The sequence below is a fragment of the Myxocyprinus asiaticus genome, chromosome 32 (genome assembly GCF_019703515.2).
Source record: "Myxocyprinus asiaticus isolate MX2 ecotype Aquarium Trade chromosome 32, UBuf_Myxa_2, whole genome shotgun sequence".
NCBI classification, from domain to species: domain Eukaryota; kingdom Metazoa; phylum Chordata; class Actinopteri; order Cypriniformes; family Catostomidae; genus Myxocyprinus; species Myxocyprinus asiaticus.
Genome location: NC_059375.1, coordinates 35920154 through 35936887, shown reverse-complemented (window position 1 = coordinate 35936887; position 16734 = coordinate 35920154). Strand labels below are relative to the sequence as shown.

Below are 16734 nucleotides of genomic sequence, written 5' to 3'. Positions count from 1 at the left end.
TTGAAGAAAATGTGAGTGGTGCTTGCCTGTGCAATAGTCACTGCAATGATGCTAGGGTATTACGGGTGATTGTCAGGGTGTTAGTATGCAGTTGCTAAGGTGTTCTGAGTGGTTTTGAGTGTGTTGATATGCGGTTGCTAGGGTGTTGTGGGTGGTTGCTAGGTGTTTGCTTACTGGACCAAGGCAAAAGAGCCCATCCCCAAAAAGTCTCTATGAGATTGTAGTCCCTACATATGACTCGGGTCCCTCTTTCAATGTAAATCTGTGGGATTTTTTTAACCCATTTTATCGTCTATCAGGTGAAAATCATAAGTTTGATTGCTTAGATGGAAAAACCAGAAAGAAAAATACTGTATCACTCAATTTTATATGTTATATTAATTCACTATATATTCCGGTGTCATGATGGATTTAAGGAATATATTTACCAAATTATGTCAGAATTCCTGACAATATATAAGAATTTGTATGGGGATATCTGGGTTACATGTCCTTTGCCAAGTATAATAAGTTTGTTATTAAAAATCTGTCATATGTTCTCACTGTTGTAAAATGGGTTGATGGGTTTAATCTTATTTTATATTCATGCCTGTCTTTCAGAAATATGTATATGTGCAATATTTATGGGTAATGTGGGACATGTGCAAAAATCAGTCAGTCAGCTTTGTCAATTTGTGGTTGTATGCATGCAGTGTGTGTGTGTGTGTGTGTGTGTGTGCGTGTGCGTGTGCGTATGTATATGTGGTTGTTTGAGTTTATAAACCTGTATGGGTCTATAAGGCAATAACAATGTACAGTATGTGCATACAAAATGTGTGTGTGTGTGTGTGTGTGTGTGTGTGTGTTTGTAAATGTGATTGCTTGTTTATTAAACTAATGTGAATGGGTCTATAAGGAGATAACAATGTATAAATGTGAGTGTGTGTGTTCTTCACTGCCTCATTAGCTGCTCGGTCTGCTCAGTCTGTATCTTTATTCTCACTCTGTGTGCTCAGGTTTAGGGAATCACCTGAGATTAATTTGCAGTCATGGGCCGTGTCCTTCTGCCAATCCATAATTCAGCAGCAGTGTGGCTTTCTTCCTGACACCTGCCACACAATTACCCAGGCAGAGTGAAATATTCACTGCTGATCATCACACCACAGCCGTTCACCCTTTTTAACCGTCTGCAGCGATCCAACATGAGTCGAAACCCGGAGAAATTTGAGACCAAGATTGTGCATGAGGAGATATATTAAAGTCGATTATCTGGTCTTATGTCATCCCTCTATGTTGAGCTGCACTATTCATACAGCATTCATTAATCATTTCAGAAGGTTGATGTAATATCCTTTGACAGCTGACTGTTCGGCAACTTAATGTCTTAATGGTGCTGCTGTAAAGGTAATTTTAAGCAACGCATAGAAATATGAGATGATATTTGCTTTTAAGCAAGCCAAATTGCACTGATGAAATCATTAATGTAATGTCTGTTATTTTTTAAATAATTGTAAGTTTCCATTCTTTAACATTAGTTAATGCATCATAAGGGTATCGTAAACAAACAATTAAAAATATATAGATTTTACATCATTTATTAATTTTTGTTAATGTTAGTTAATCAAAATACTATTGTTCGCCAGGTCTCCTAAGCAACCAAATTGGCCCTGTTGCTAGGGAGGGTAGAGTCACATGGAGTAATCTCCTCGCGGTCGCTATAATGTGGTCCTCGCCCTCGGTGGGGCGCGTGGTGAGTTGTGCATGGATGCCGCGGAGAACTTTACTCTGCCTCAAAAGCACAGGCACATCTGCCCTGTCCCTTTCCTTGAATTCATCGAATTGGATTGAAGCAGTGCGCAGGCACCACGCGAAAGGTAAAAAAAAAAAAAAACTGGCATGTGCACGACTGCGCAAAACAGAACTTTGCGGAGGCCAGTCGAACGCTGTCTTGATGTCACTTTGTGCGCACGAACCCTCGCGAAGAAGTGGTTGCATTGAGTATAAACCAGGCTTTAGGCAACTCACTAGGTTTTGGAACAGAGCTAATGTGTATTCTTTCTGTGTTGTCTTTGCTATAGGTGCTGAAGTGTTTGGAGTGGTGTAATCATGGCCGGTTTTGGGACTACATTAATTTTAATTAGGCAGATACTTATGAATATTTATCCAACATCGTTATTAATCCATGGGTTTAATATTGACAGTGTGTTTGAGTTGTTTTGTTGATGATTCAGCTTGCTATAAGCAGTTCTGCAACTCTCTGTATACACAATGTATGTAATTGGTTATTTAGCACACTTTTTCTTTTTTTTTGGCCTCAATACCACTTATCAATTGGAAAAGGATAGGAAATGTTGCAAGCTGGAATCGAACTCATGTTGCCCAAATGAGCACCACAGCTTAATGTGTTGGAGCATCTGCAGTAACCATTAGGCCACAGCTTCAACATTATTTACTTTTAATTATTTATTTATTTTTATTACATGGTATACCAATTAATTAATCGAACTAATCACAGTTAATCACGTACATATGTATTTGCTAAGAAAGCCCATCAAAAAAATAAAAAAAATAATTCAATATATTCATTGTTATATTTAAATAATTATAAATAAAATAAATATATTTTAAAAATAATAATACAGCTAATTAAAATGTATTACATTATTTTGGCACACAAGTGAAGCATTATAAAAAGACAATGCAAAAAGTGGCTTGAGAATCCAATATATTGTTTATTTCCATATTATTGAACATAAGCCTAACATAGGCCTATGTTTCACAGCAATCCATTTTGCAATTGAATTCTTCAGTCAGTCCGAGATAGATTTAAGGGTTGTCTAAGGATGCTTCAATGTACACCTGCGTCAGACAAAAAATACAGACAAAATCGCTATGTCAAGTTAAACGAATTTTGAAACTCAGAAAAACATGTCTTGAGATCCCTGACTTCGGATTTGCACTCCATCAAGCTGTGTTTGAAAGCAAGAACATGTACATCCTCATCTTGTGTTGTCTGCTCTCGGTAAGTGCGGTCATGTCTAGAAGGGATCCCTCTCTCGTCAACTTCTCGCGCATGTGCATTCTGTTAAGATCCTTACGCCTGTGCTTTTTTGCTCACATTTCAGCGTATTAATTATGGAAAGCATTAGAAACTTCAATAATATAACATTATTATTAGTAGTATTAGTATTATAATTATCATTATCATAGAGTGACTATTTGCACTAGGTATAAATACCTGCCTCATAGTGTGGCTATTTGCACTGAAATAGTCTGGTGGAAACAAAGAAATGAAAGACAATCTGCTCCTTGAGTGTCTCTCCAATGGCTTAGTGTGATAAGATGGTAGACCTGCGTTCTAGTCGATCCTTTGACCCAGTTTTACCCATCCTGTTTCCTGTCTCCACTCTTAATATGTTTCTTTAATACTTCTAATAATAATAAATAAAATGAATATAAATGTTGATTTCCTCGCAGTGATAGGGTGGTGTAGGTTGTATGTGGGACTCACAATAAACACACTGCAGTGATGCCGTTAGTATTTAATTAGGGGTGCAAATAGTATCTGTCTAACATTATTTGCACTTAGTGCAAAGATGTTGCTATTTACAGTTAGTGCAAATAGCCTTTGCCTTATTATTATTATTATTAAGAAATCCTGTTGTCTTCTTGAAATCTCATACAGCACCCTATGTTTCTTTACTTCAAATCTTAGATTCTGTCATTGTGACTTAACTGACATTAATAGTAATTCATGAATTAAAAAGTGTTTGTGTTGAAAAAAAAAAAAAAACTAGCTGCTGTTTAAAGAACTGGAAAATGTAAAACAAATATTGAAGAGATTTTGTTTTTGTTCCACAGCTCGTGCAGCGAATCGCAAAGAAAATGCAAACAAATGTGTCCCCACTCAAGATATACGTCCACTGAAGTGCAGATGCCATCTTTGTTTTATTAAATTATAAAATTGCGTCTGAGTGGATTAGAAAACGGGACTTATACAAGGGGCGAATATGTTAACCCTTGACCACCTAGTCAAACTCTGAACAACTGAGCTAATTGATGTACTTCTCCAGTGACCAACAATATCTGATGACCGAAAGTAGCAGACATAAATCTAAAGTTATCAAATGTATTATGTGAAATATTTATTGTAAAGCTTGAATTGATCATCAAAACAGACAATTTAAAATAATCTTTCACAAGTTCTCCTCGTTGCTGTGCGACTTCAAATTAGCGATGTGTAAGAATCTCACGAGATTGACGAGACAGGGATCCTTTCTAGACACAACCGGTAAGTGTGGTTTGTTCTCTGTCTGTATAAGCTGCGCATTGCCTCTACAGCAAGTTTTACTTACTGCCCCTGGATAAAACAGGGGATACTCCATGCTTGATTTGCTCATATGGAAGGAATATTCCTTATTAATTGTATTAATTGAGTTATTTTTTTTAATACTTTACTTTTAAAATAATTAATCGCACAGAATTATCACGTAAAATCGACAGCCTATATATATATATATATATATATATATATATATATATATATATATATATATATATATATATATATAAACAAGGGACGAGTTAAAATTATTTTTGTGGAAACAACTGTGTCAGCATTCTGTTGATTGAGCATAACATGTATTGAGCCCCGAACATACCTTTGAGGGTGTTATATGAAAAAACGTACGCAATACCAATCCAGTCAGCTACATTATAGTCCTTTACAGTTGTACATCCAAGAGAGAAGGAAAGTTGGGTGAAACATCTGTCAGTTGTGCCTCAAAATATGCTGACTTTATCAGTAAGCATCTGCAGCCTTACTCAGAAACAGCTCTGGGGCTCCAGCACACATTTGGTATTCCAGCAGCGAGAATGACACATTCCTATTAGCATTCCACTCCCCAGAGGAGCTGAGCCAGAGGAACGAGGGTGCCAACTTAAAGACTGTTGGTGTGCACAACGGGTTGAGGGCAGTCGCGCAGAACGAACAATTCTTCCTCAATTTTCCAACACACACTCATAATGAGAAAACATTGATTGTAAACAAAGGAGGCACAGTAATTGGCACTCCATGGGGCAAGTGTCAGGCATCGGCCCAGTGGACAGCAATGGAGCGGTCGGTTGGAGATGGGAGATGGCTGGTTATTCAGTGCAGGATGTGTGAATGTACTGCTAAAGAGGGGAAACAATGGTTACATGCACAATACATGGCTGTTTACTGGCACTTTCCAATAATAGGGTACAAAACAAGGTCTGAAATGCATAAAAAATTATTTTACGTATAAATGCTTTTTTTTTTTTTTTCAGTGTAAGGTCATTTAGAATATCTTGATCATCAACATTAGGGGGTCAAACTAAAAAATACATGAGCTGTTTTATTTCACATTTATTGTATATGATATTTGCAGTTTTTCATCCCATAACCATTTTACAGTAACCATTTTAGTAGAAATATACATTAAATAAACCTTGAAGTTAAATAAAATTGATAAAAAAATAAATAAAAATAAAGCTGGAGTGCGTATTTTTAATGTTAAAATATTTTCTCCTATATCATCTCAACATGCAGTGACTATAAACTATAAGCAAGCCATGCATAGGTTTATTCTTCTGAAAAGCTAGTGGGACAGAAATGACCAAAAATTACCTCATTACCACAGATTTCATTCTCTAACGTGTATCCTATTCATAAAAAGTGCCTACTGTGTTTTATTTAGCCTATATATTTTAATAGTTTTAAACTTTATAAGGGCTTAATGGAAAGACTGAAATGTCTATAAAATGGATGAAATGAATAATAATGATAACATAATTCTCTTTTTTATGGAGAAATTCCTTCCATCTCTGCAGCTGTTGCAGGTTTCTGATGCCACTGGTAGTTTGTGATATGTATGGAGCATTTTATGTAGAGGAAACTGACAGATGGAAAAATAACATCTCTTTGTGTATTATGTCGGAATGAGTCACAGTTTCAACAACGATGAAAAACAGCAAAAAAACAAAAAAAACAAAAACAAAAGGAATATTCAAAACTGTCATTTTTTTTAAAGACTTTTTCTTTGTGTATATGAATAGGCATAATGAGATGGCAATGAATTGGCACTCAACAGTCACTAAAATATCAGTGGGGAATTTATCATGTAAATATAAGCCTTGAGCGCAAAACTGAACATTTGGCATTCGGTTTAATTGTGAACTCTCTGATTCAGTGTTATAAATCTGTGCTTGAATCTGACATTTGAATCTTACAGTGTGTCTTTGTGAACTGTTGACTGTGATTCTGTTTGCTGGTTTTTCACAGAGCCATCACCCTGGACAATACACTGGTCATCCTGTCCACAGTGGCCCCAGATGCAGGAAGATACTACGTACAAGCTGTAAATGACAAGAATGGAGAAAACAAGACGGGCCAGCCCATAACACTGTCTGTAGAAAGTACGTTTAAACACACACAGATACACGTGAGCCGAAAGTGTCATAGAACAACCACAAAATGGAGTCGTTGCTTCAGCAATTCCATTTGACATCTAATATTAGCTTTTATGACACTCTTGGTTGGGTTTAAGGTTTAAAAGGATAGTTCACCCAAAAAGGAAAATTGTCATGCCATTCCAAATGTGTCTGACTTTCTTCTGCTGAACACAAATGAAGATTTTTAGAAAAAATATTTTAGCTCTGCAGGTCCATACAATGCAAGTGAATGATGGCCAGATTTATGAAGGTCCAAAAAGCATATAATGGCAGACTTCAGTGGTTAAATCCATATCTTCAAAAGCGATATGAAAGGTGTGGGTGAGAAACAGATCAATATTTAAGAATTTTTTTTCAATAAATTATCCTCCCTGCCCAGTAGGTGGCGATATGCACAAAAATGTGAATCGCCAAAAACAAAAGAAGAATGTAAAAGTGAAAGTGGAGATTTATAGTAAAGAATGACTTAAATATCACCCAAACCTATCATATCATTTCTGAAGATATGGATTTAACCACTAGAGTCTTATGGATTACTTTTATGCTGCCTTTATGTGCTTTTGGACCATTCACTTGCTTTGTATGGACCTACAGAGCTGAGATATTTTTCTAAAACTCTTTGTGCTCAGCAGAAGAAAAAAAGTAATTCTAATCAATGATGCTGTCTACCATGAAAGCATCTGTTGCGGCGAGTTGCGTTGCGCCGACAATAAACAGATGTCCTGTTCCATTTTGCACTGCACGCAAAACTGCCAACAACACAACAAAACAAATAAACAGTTTAGAAAGTTTGTGTCGACGCGCCAGGTGTAGACAGCCTCAAGCCATTGCGTCGAGTCAACGGACAGACGAGCCCGGCGTAAACAGGATGTCAGCACCATAAACTATCACACAGTCATGACATATGAAATATTCATGAATTAAATTGTTTACTCACGGTTTTTGCGATCGCGTCCAAGTGTTTTATCTGCCCCATCCTTCAATAAGAGTTCCTTTGCAAAGCTTGAATAGTATTATGACTGGTAAGAACCGAACATATAATCCACTCTAAAATATGCTGAAGACACATCCACATCCAGTTTTCAGTATCATTCCATCATGTTTTCATACACCAACAGCTAAAAATAGTGCAGATGGGCGAAAGAAAGCATCCATGATGCGTTTGTGCTCAGCTGAATGACAGAGAACTTCTCCTATTTAGAGTTATAACTTGACACCGTGTCTCCTAAAAGCAGCCGGTGATATGTATCAAGCGGTCAAAGACGTCTGTCTGTGCATGTTTATGTAGAAAAACATTTAAATACAGACAGGCACATGAAGGTGTCCTGTGTAAGTCTACTTGGATGAATCTCCCATGAAAGGCCCCATCTCTCTCCTCTTCACGAGTGTGACTGACTAAGCACAACTGAGCAGGGCCAAGGGTGTAATGACGGAAAAATAGATGTTGCATATGCAGATGTATTTGGTCCTTCCAAAGTTCCACAAATTCCAAACGAGCCGTTTTTTTACAGCTTGGTTAAAAATAAATACTCTCTTGTTTTGTTTTTTATTGAGGAGGAAGTTTTCAGTTCTGAAACTTACATTATGTTTTTATAGTACAATGACCTCTTATATATCAAAAGATCAAGGACAATTTGATTCCTCGTGTCTTGACCCTTTAACTTACAATTAACGCCACACAGTAGAAATTTCACCTCTGATCTGCCGGGATACATGTAATGAACTATGTAATATAATTTAGCAATAATGTTGTGTGTGTGTGTGTGTGTGTGTGTGTGTAAAGGACAGTCCGTCCCAGAAGCTGTATTTGGGTATCAAAGCTTTACAGCAACTGTCTCTGCTGGCAACATCACACACGCACACTCACGCACACACTCACATCTATCGCTGACACTCACACCTGAAGATGACAGATCAGACTTCTATTAAAAACACTCAATCGATAATGTCTTTTACCTGAGTTTCATAATACACCTGGTCATGTTCGCACCGCTTTCACATTCTCACATCTCTCTCTCCTTCTCTAGATGTTGGTGGTCCTGCAGACCCCATTGCTCCCACCATTGTGATCCCACCAAGAAACACCAGCGTTATCTCAGGAACCTCTGAGGTCACCATGGAGTGTGTGGCCAATGCAAGGTAGGGATGGGCGGATCGATACTAAAGTATCGATACTTCCGATACTGATGTGGTATCAAGAATATCGATCCTCACATAAAAATATGGATTCTGAAGTTGTTGTTTTTTAACTAGTGATCTTATTATTTAGAAAACATGAATATTAATGCATCTCATAAGCTTCGAAGTGGAAAAGAATAAATATGAGCGAACAATTTTTTCTTCCGCTCATCTTGACGCACAGAAATGCTAAAATACACTAGCAGACAGCTCTCACCCTTTCAGTCACAGCGCTCGTTCAAAGAGGGAGCAGTGCTTTCCTGAGGTAATGACAGAAAAACAGAATCTGGAGTTATTCACACCAAGTAATGACAAACCTAGGCATGACATGTATTATAATGGGCTTGTGTGACCATTTTTACAGGCTTATTTAAATTCAGAGTTGTTAAAACACTGATAATGATCTTTAATCCTCGTTAATAAATGATACCCTTATGAAAACTACCCATGGATTTACTGTAGTAATATTGTATTTACCATGACTAGTAACCACAACTGTAGTAACCATGTTTTTGTTTTGTTTTTTGGCAGTAACCAAGGTTTTGATACAATTAACCATGGTTTTACTAATTTTATCCAAAGAATTCGTAAAAATTTAAATTTATTAGAGGTATCAGTATTGGTATCGATATCGGCGATAATGGCCTAAAAGTACTTGGTATCAGATCGAAAAGAAAATAAGTGGTATCACCCATCCCTAATGCAAGGTGACTGACTTCTAATTGCCCAGCAGTTTGAATGAAAAGACAGTGATTTTAATTACAGTGATTGCAAGTCAAGAACTGTATTTTTATCTGTCATCTTATACATTTTCTCTAATGATTTCAGTTCTCAAAACTTCAGACCCCATTCAAATTATGCTATGCAGATAATTTCAGCTTTTTGTGTTCTTTGTATTTTAATTTTTATAGTTTTAAACGTTTTACTTTGTATTTTTTTATGACATATACAATTAAAGGTGCCATTCGAATTCTTACTAATGATGTCATTGATCACCTTGCAAGCACTGATATTTCCTTGAGGAAATGCAAACCTACCTTTGAAGGAATGTTCCAGATTTAATACAAGTTGAGCTCTATGGGGAGCATTCATGACATTTTGTCAATTACCGCAGCAAATAGTTTCAAATCATCCCTCAGTTTGTAACAACAATCTACAAAATTCACAATTGCAAAAAAATAAATTAAAAAAAAAAATGTAAAAAAATCTTACAATGGAAGTCTAAAGGGCAAGGCATTGCAACATGATTAATGTTAAAATACACACTGTTTGGAAAGGATATCTACAAGGGATAAGCATTGTTCGTGTTAAAGGTATAGTTGAACTATTCTGAACGGTAGTCTTGCCCCTAAAAAGATGATTTTGACAACTTTACTGCTTTATTAACATATCTGTTCCCAGGAATGCATTTTACAAACTGAGAAACAAGCCAGAATTATTTGCTGTGGTAATCAACAGCATGTCACAGATGTCGTCAACAGAGCTTTAGATGTTTGAATACGTAACATTCCTTTAAATTTAATTAGTTGGAAAAGCAAAAGCTTAATGGCTGGCAATGACCCTTTCTTTCCTTTTTAATTCTCTATAAGGCCATTAATAAAGTTGAGTATCAGTTGGAAGAAGGATGGCATTCTGGTGAGGAGTGGACTGAGTGATTTTAACCGTAGACTGACGATTTTGAGTCCGGTGGTCAGTGACTCTGGCTTCTACGAGTGTGAAGCTGTTCTCCGTAGCAGCAGCGTGCCCTCTGTCAGTGCTGGAGCATACCTTCATGTGCTGGGTAATATACATATACAGGATGCACGCATGTAAACATGTTTACTGTAAGATTGTACTGCATATGGCTGACACTAGAACTATACAAAGCTTTGTATGATGGACAAGTAACAGTTTTGTCTGATAAACTTGAAATACGATTTAAGCCTCTGTGAGAATGTAGATCCAACATGGACTGGAGATTACAGAATGGTTTTTTAATCTGGCCATTTTAATGTATTCTCTCTCTTTTTTCTTTTCTTATATTCCACTTAAAGTATAATTTTAGTCATGCTCTCTTGCACCTAAAATGGTTATAATTTAGTTTAACATGACCTTTCTCCACCCTGTGTTTATTCTTATTACGTATCTGATAGATTGTAATACTTTTCTTGCTTTTCTGCTCATTTTTTTTTATCATGTGTTTTCAACGTATTTGTTCCCATTAGTTTTTGAAATATTTTCTTATATACAATATTTATAATATTATTATACTATAGTACAGATATATAATATGATGTGTTCCTGCTGTACAGCACTTCAGGCTCAACTTGAATGAATTTATTTATTTATTTATTTATTTATTTATTATTATTATTATTTTATGTGCTAATAAATTACTTAACTTACTGTATGTATTGACATCATAACCATGATGCATTCTGAAGGCTGTGTTTTTAGGAACTCAGTTTCCTTCTGGATGGACTGTGGAGATACACTTTTTTGCTTTCATAGTGCATCTTTTATGTGAAAACTCATATTTGAAAAGAGTGATGAACGATATGTCCCCCTTAGCAAAAAAAAAAAAAAAAAAAAAAATTGTCTCATTAGCAAAGTTCTATTATTGGAGCTCTAAACCAGATGGTCTATGCAGGATGTTCTCAAAAATCCTCAGAATTCTCAGAAATGCTGTTTGTCTGTAGTGTTCTGCTCTGAAAGTGCACATGTGGCGGTCACAACCCTAACCTGCCCTCTCTCTTCTGCAGAACCACCTCAGTTTGTTAAGGAACCAGACAAACACATCACAGCTGAGATGGAGAAAGTTGTGGATATACCCTGCCAGGCCAAAGGTGGGATCTCAAGTAATTGTTCTTACCTTACTGACAGCGACATGCTCTCTAAAGTGACAAACAAATGCCAGTCAGAGCATATTTTATGAACATAAACTGAGCTGGAGTCCAGGCAAAGGGTGGCTACTTTGAAGACGTAAAAAAAAAAAAAAAGTTTCGATTTGTTTAAAAAATTTTGGACACTACATAATTCTACACCTCCTAAGACCTGAGCGTGACTGCTGTGCCTTTTTGATTTGTAACTAGTAGCAAACATGCAAAAAAATTATAATTAAAGCAAATACTTCTAAAAATGAATGGCTACATATGAGGACAGCTGGAATAAGTTGTGAAATTTTAAATAATACCAAGCTATAGAAAGTCAGATTTGTATTTGTATTTTATTTATTTATTTATTTATTTTGTATCAAAATGTTTATTATGTTTTTAGGAGTGTTGGTTATTCATGTTTTGGATTACATCAGAAATTAGTATAATTAATTCTGATTCAAAGTATTGTCCAGCATCATCCAATCACTGCCAACCATGTTAAAATAAAAATATACATTATAAATCCTGAATCTACTCTATGTACTGATTACCATTGTCCCATGTCTGCCAAACATGTTGAATGGTCCAAACATCATCTGCAGCTTGAAACTGAACTTTTTGTCATAATTTAGGAGTGAATGCATTAAAGCATATAGAGCTATAGGATACTCCTTTGCTCCCTTGCTCACTACTTAGTAAATGACTTAACCTCCAGTATGTTGTCTGCTCTGGTTTTAGAACAGTTCGAAATGCATCTTATTTTTATCCTAACTCCATATCAAGCCTCTGAAAGCAACATTTTCAGATTTGGATGAACCCAAATATTCTCATAGTGATAATGCACAGTAAATATAGGATTTCTAAGGGGAAAATGTGCTCAAGTACACATTAGTTTACGTTGTTTTTAGCAGCAGGGCGTTTCGTGATAAATCACTCAAATTTTAAAAAATGGCATATCGAATTAAACTAGAGACTCTAATCTTTTGACTCAAACAGGTTTCAATGTAAAAATGTAATTAGGTTTCTTAAAATATGTAGTTTTGTTGGCGTTTCTCCCAAAGAAACACTCCACTTTGATCAGCGCCATGTTGTTTTGTCACATGACTGTCGAAAGTTTAACCCTTTACTGATAGCCCAGGGTCATCTGAACTGAGATCAGTCAGTTTAAATTAAATTAAATTATGCGTTGCATATAGCGATGCCAAAATACAACGTCCAGGCATGTGTACGTGGGGTAGCATGAGGATAATATATAATCATATGGTAATATCATAATTAATATAATACCATATTTAAGTACATCATTTTCATTTGTATTATTTCATAGTTTTGATGCCTTTTATTCTAAATTGTGGAAAACTGTAATAATAAAGAATGAGTAGGCGTGTCTAAACTTTTGATTGGTAGTGTACATATGCTTCTCTCAGGAGTCCCTCAGCCTGATATTGTATGGTATAAGGATGCAGTTTCCATCAGCCCAGTGAAGACCCCGCGCTACAGAGTGCTGGCAGGGGGCAGCCTGCAGGTGAACGGCCTTCTGCCTGATGACACCGGAATGTTCCAGTGTTTTGCCCGCAATCAGGCGGGAGAGGTGCAGACCAACACCTACCTTGCTGTTACCAGTGAGTTCATCCATCCACTTCTCTCGGGATTACATATTGTCTCTGCATTGCTCTCTTCCTCTCATAGTCTGATGCACAAATATATTTGAACATTTATTTCATTTTGCTCTCTCAATCTAGCTCTCTCTCGCTCTCTGCCTGTCTCTTTCTATCAGAAAGCTTTTTGGTACTTTCCACAAATACTTGATGGAAACAAATTCCCTGTTCATGAGTTGTACTTTTTAAATGATCTAGATCATGTGTAATTATCACAACCAATGTTTTCTGGGGGGGTTTTGTCAACTAGAATTCTACAATACTGGCATGACATATTTTTAATATTTCACAAAGCTTTTAATTAGCCTTATTTTAAATCATATTTTTTTTTTAATTCTGTCTACCTGGACAGCAACAGTCTGATTCCCAAACCCATAAAAATTCTCCATAGGCTGATTGATTTATAACAATAACTTATAAACCTTTAAAGACAGACCTACCATGAGCTTTAATGTTGTTAACCGATGGTATACTGTATGATTTTGTTGATATTTCCAATTTATTCATTTGAACTTAATACCTTTAAATATCATGTTTAAAAGCGGAATTCCTGATAAAAACAACTACACGTTACCCGTGAATCCTAAAGAGAAAGATCCATTTAGAGAGTCGCAGCAAACAAACCACGGTAAAAGAGCTCTGCAGCCACCACCCACTTCCATGACGCACTGTAAATGATGCAGTCGAGTTGGTCTCCATACACTCAAACTATTTATATTTGTATATACAGTGGTGTGAACCCTTTTGAAATTTGCTGCTTTTCTGCTTTAATTGCTTATAAAATGTAATCTCATATTCATTACAGTCACATGTATAGACAAAGCACAGTGTGCTTAAGCTAACAACACACAAACAATTATAATCTTTCATGTGTTTGTTGAACACATCCCTTTAAACATTCACAGTGCTGTGGAAAAAGTAAGTGAATCCCTAGGCTAAAGATGACCAAAAAAAAAAAAAAAAAAGAAGCTAATTAGAGTCAGGAGTTGGCAAACCTGGCGTCCAATTAATGAAACAAGATTGGAGGTGTGGGTTGGAGCTACTTTGACTTCTAGGCAAAAGCACTTTAACATTTTGAGTTTGCTGTTCACAAGAAGCATCTGCTGACGTGGACCATGCTTCGCAAATAAGAGAAGACCTACAATCAAGAATTGTTGCTTTGCAGAAGGGTTACAAAATTATATTGAAGAGCTTAGATATTTATCTGTCCACAATTAGACAAATGTTCTATAAATGGAGACGATTTAGTACTTTGGCTACTCTCCCTAGAAGTGGCCGTCCAGCCAAGGTGACTTAAAGGGCACACCACAGAATGCTCAATGAGGTAAAAAAGACAGCTTAAGACTTGAAGGAATCATTGGAACTGGTTAACATCTCTGTTCATGAGTCTGCTATACGGAAAACATTAAACAGCCATGGTGTTCATAGCAGGACACCATGAAGGAAGCCGCGTGCTTATTGCTGCGTGCCTGAAGTTTGCCAAGGACCACCTTGACACTCCACAACACTACTGGGAATATGTTTTGTGGACTGATGAAACTAAGGTTGAATTGTTTGAGAAGAACATGCAGCACTACGTATGGCATAAAAAGGGCATTGAATACCAACATGAAAACATTATCCCAACGGTGAAGTACAGTGGTGGGAGCATCATTACTTGGGGCTGCTTTGCTGCTTCGGGGCCTGGACCACTTGCCATTATCAAGGGAAAAATGAATTTCCAAGTTTATCAAGATATTCTACATGATAATGTCAGGGTTGCAGTTCGCCAGCTGAACCTCAGTAGAAGTTGAGTGATCCAGCAGGACAATGACCCTAAACATTGATGTAAATCCTCTACAGAATTGCTTCAAAAAATGAAAATCCACCTTTTGGAGTGGCCGAGACAGAGGCCAGACCTAACCCAATAGAGAAGTTGTGGAATGACTTCAAGAGAGCCATTTACACCAGACATCCTAAGAATATGGCTGAGCTGAAGCAGTTCTGTAAGAAAGAATGGTCCAAAATTCCTTCTGAACGTTGTGCAGGTCTTATCCGCAGCCACTGGAAATGCTTGGTTGAGGTTATTGCTGCTAAAGGAAGATCGGCCAGTTATTTAATTCTAGGGTTCACTTACTTTTTCCACAACACTGTGATATTTAATAAGATGTGTTCAATAAAGACATGAAACATTATAACTGTTTGTGTGTTATTAGCTTAAGCACATTGTGTTTGTCTATAATTGTGATTTTGATGAAGATTAGGTCACATTTTATGACTAATTAATGCAGAAAACCAGCTAATTCTAAAGAGTTCACATACTCTTTTTTCTTTTTTTTTTCTTTTTTTTTTTTTTTTTTTGTACACAGACTTGTACCACAGCTTTTTGTCTGATTTTCAGATATGTTTCTGTTTTAAATCCAAGCTTGTAATGTTGTGATTTACCTCGTAGCTGGTTGGTTTGGTTCATTGCTTAAAACACTTTTATTAAGGGTTGTTGTAAATGCCTGTGAAAAAAAAAAAAAAAAAAAAAAAATAAATATATATATATATATATATATATATATATATATATATATATATATATATATATATATATATATATATATATAAAAGACTGCTGAAAAAGTGGGGTGGCACTGTTGCGCTCCATTATGTAATATTCATTTAACCTAGCATTGTTTACCCTACTTGTGGAATTTGCCTTTTATGACATATCAACAATCCCTTCCTTTCTTTAAGTCCCTCATCCTCTCTCGGGCCGCTGTGCTGCTATTATTTTTTTTATTGGTGGGCTAAGGCTGTGATTAATACTCTTTTGTTAAAAGAAAAGTTAGTGTTAGAGAGACAGACAGAAAGAGAGAGAGAGAGAGAGAGAGATAAAACGAGTTTTTATGGAGGAGTGACTGAGCTTATCTTGCTGCTCAGAGACACAGAGAGCTTACTAAAACAATAAAAACCAAATCTAGCCTCTGTTTACCTCCGCTTACAATTCAAAACACTGACACACACGTATCTTTCACACACCTTTGCATGTATACCTCTGTCTACATTTTCCACTGAAGTGTTTTCTTGCGTATTTCAATGTTTCTTGTCATATATACTTTTGTTCTGTTGTTTTCTTTGATTGTTTTATTTCTAAGCCATGCTTTCAACCATGCTTTGTGTGATTTCCCAACCCTTGACAATCCGAGAAACAATGGGGAAGCTACTTTAAAAACTGTATCTTGTCAATCTTCAAGTTATGCATAACTGAAGGAAGTTAATCTACAATCAAGCTACCCTAAATGTAGTTCTCTACATTACAAGCTACTAGTTAGTCTGATTGATTGAAAAAATATGGCACAAAAACAGTGAGGATCTTAACTGAATCGAAATTTCATTGGCACAAACTATCCCTCTACTTTTAGTTAGTTACACCACAACTGGATGTGTTTCTTATGCAGTTCACGTTCTCCTCTCACAGGTATTGCCCCAAACATCACGGCCGGTCCTTCCGACAGCACTGTGATTGATGGGATGTCAGTCATTCTGCACTGTGAGACCTCAGGAGCACCCCGACCTGCAATCACCTGGCAAAAAGGTGAAGAACACATCCCTCATTGTCTACT

The 16734-nt window shown here is 36.4% G+C and overlaps 1 protein-coding gene across 1 annotated transcript in view; it reads left to right on the top strand.

Annotated features, from left to right (window-relative positions):
• The window catches only part of LOC127423650 (protein sidekick-2-like), a 431227-nt gene that overhangs the window by 357828 nt on the left and 56665 nt on the right, over nt 1-16734 (top strand). The window contains exons 5-10 of the mRNA XM_051668153.1: nt 6284-6417; nt 8481-8592; nt 10221-10411; nt 11373-11456; nt 12914-13108; nt 16590-16706. Coding sequence (XP_051524113.1) covers nt 6284-6417; nt 8481-8592; nt 10221-10411; nt 11373-11456; nt 12914-13108; nt 16590-16706 — 833 coding nt within the window. The remainder of the gene's footprint in view (nt 1-6283; nt 6418-8480; nt 8593-10220; nt 10412-11372; nt 11457-12913; nt 13109-16589; nt 16707-16734) is intronic.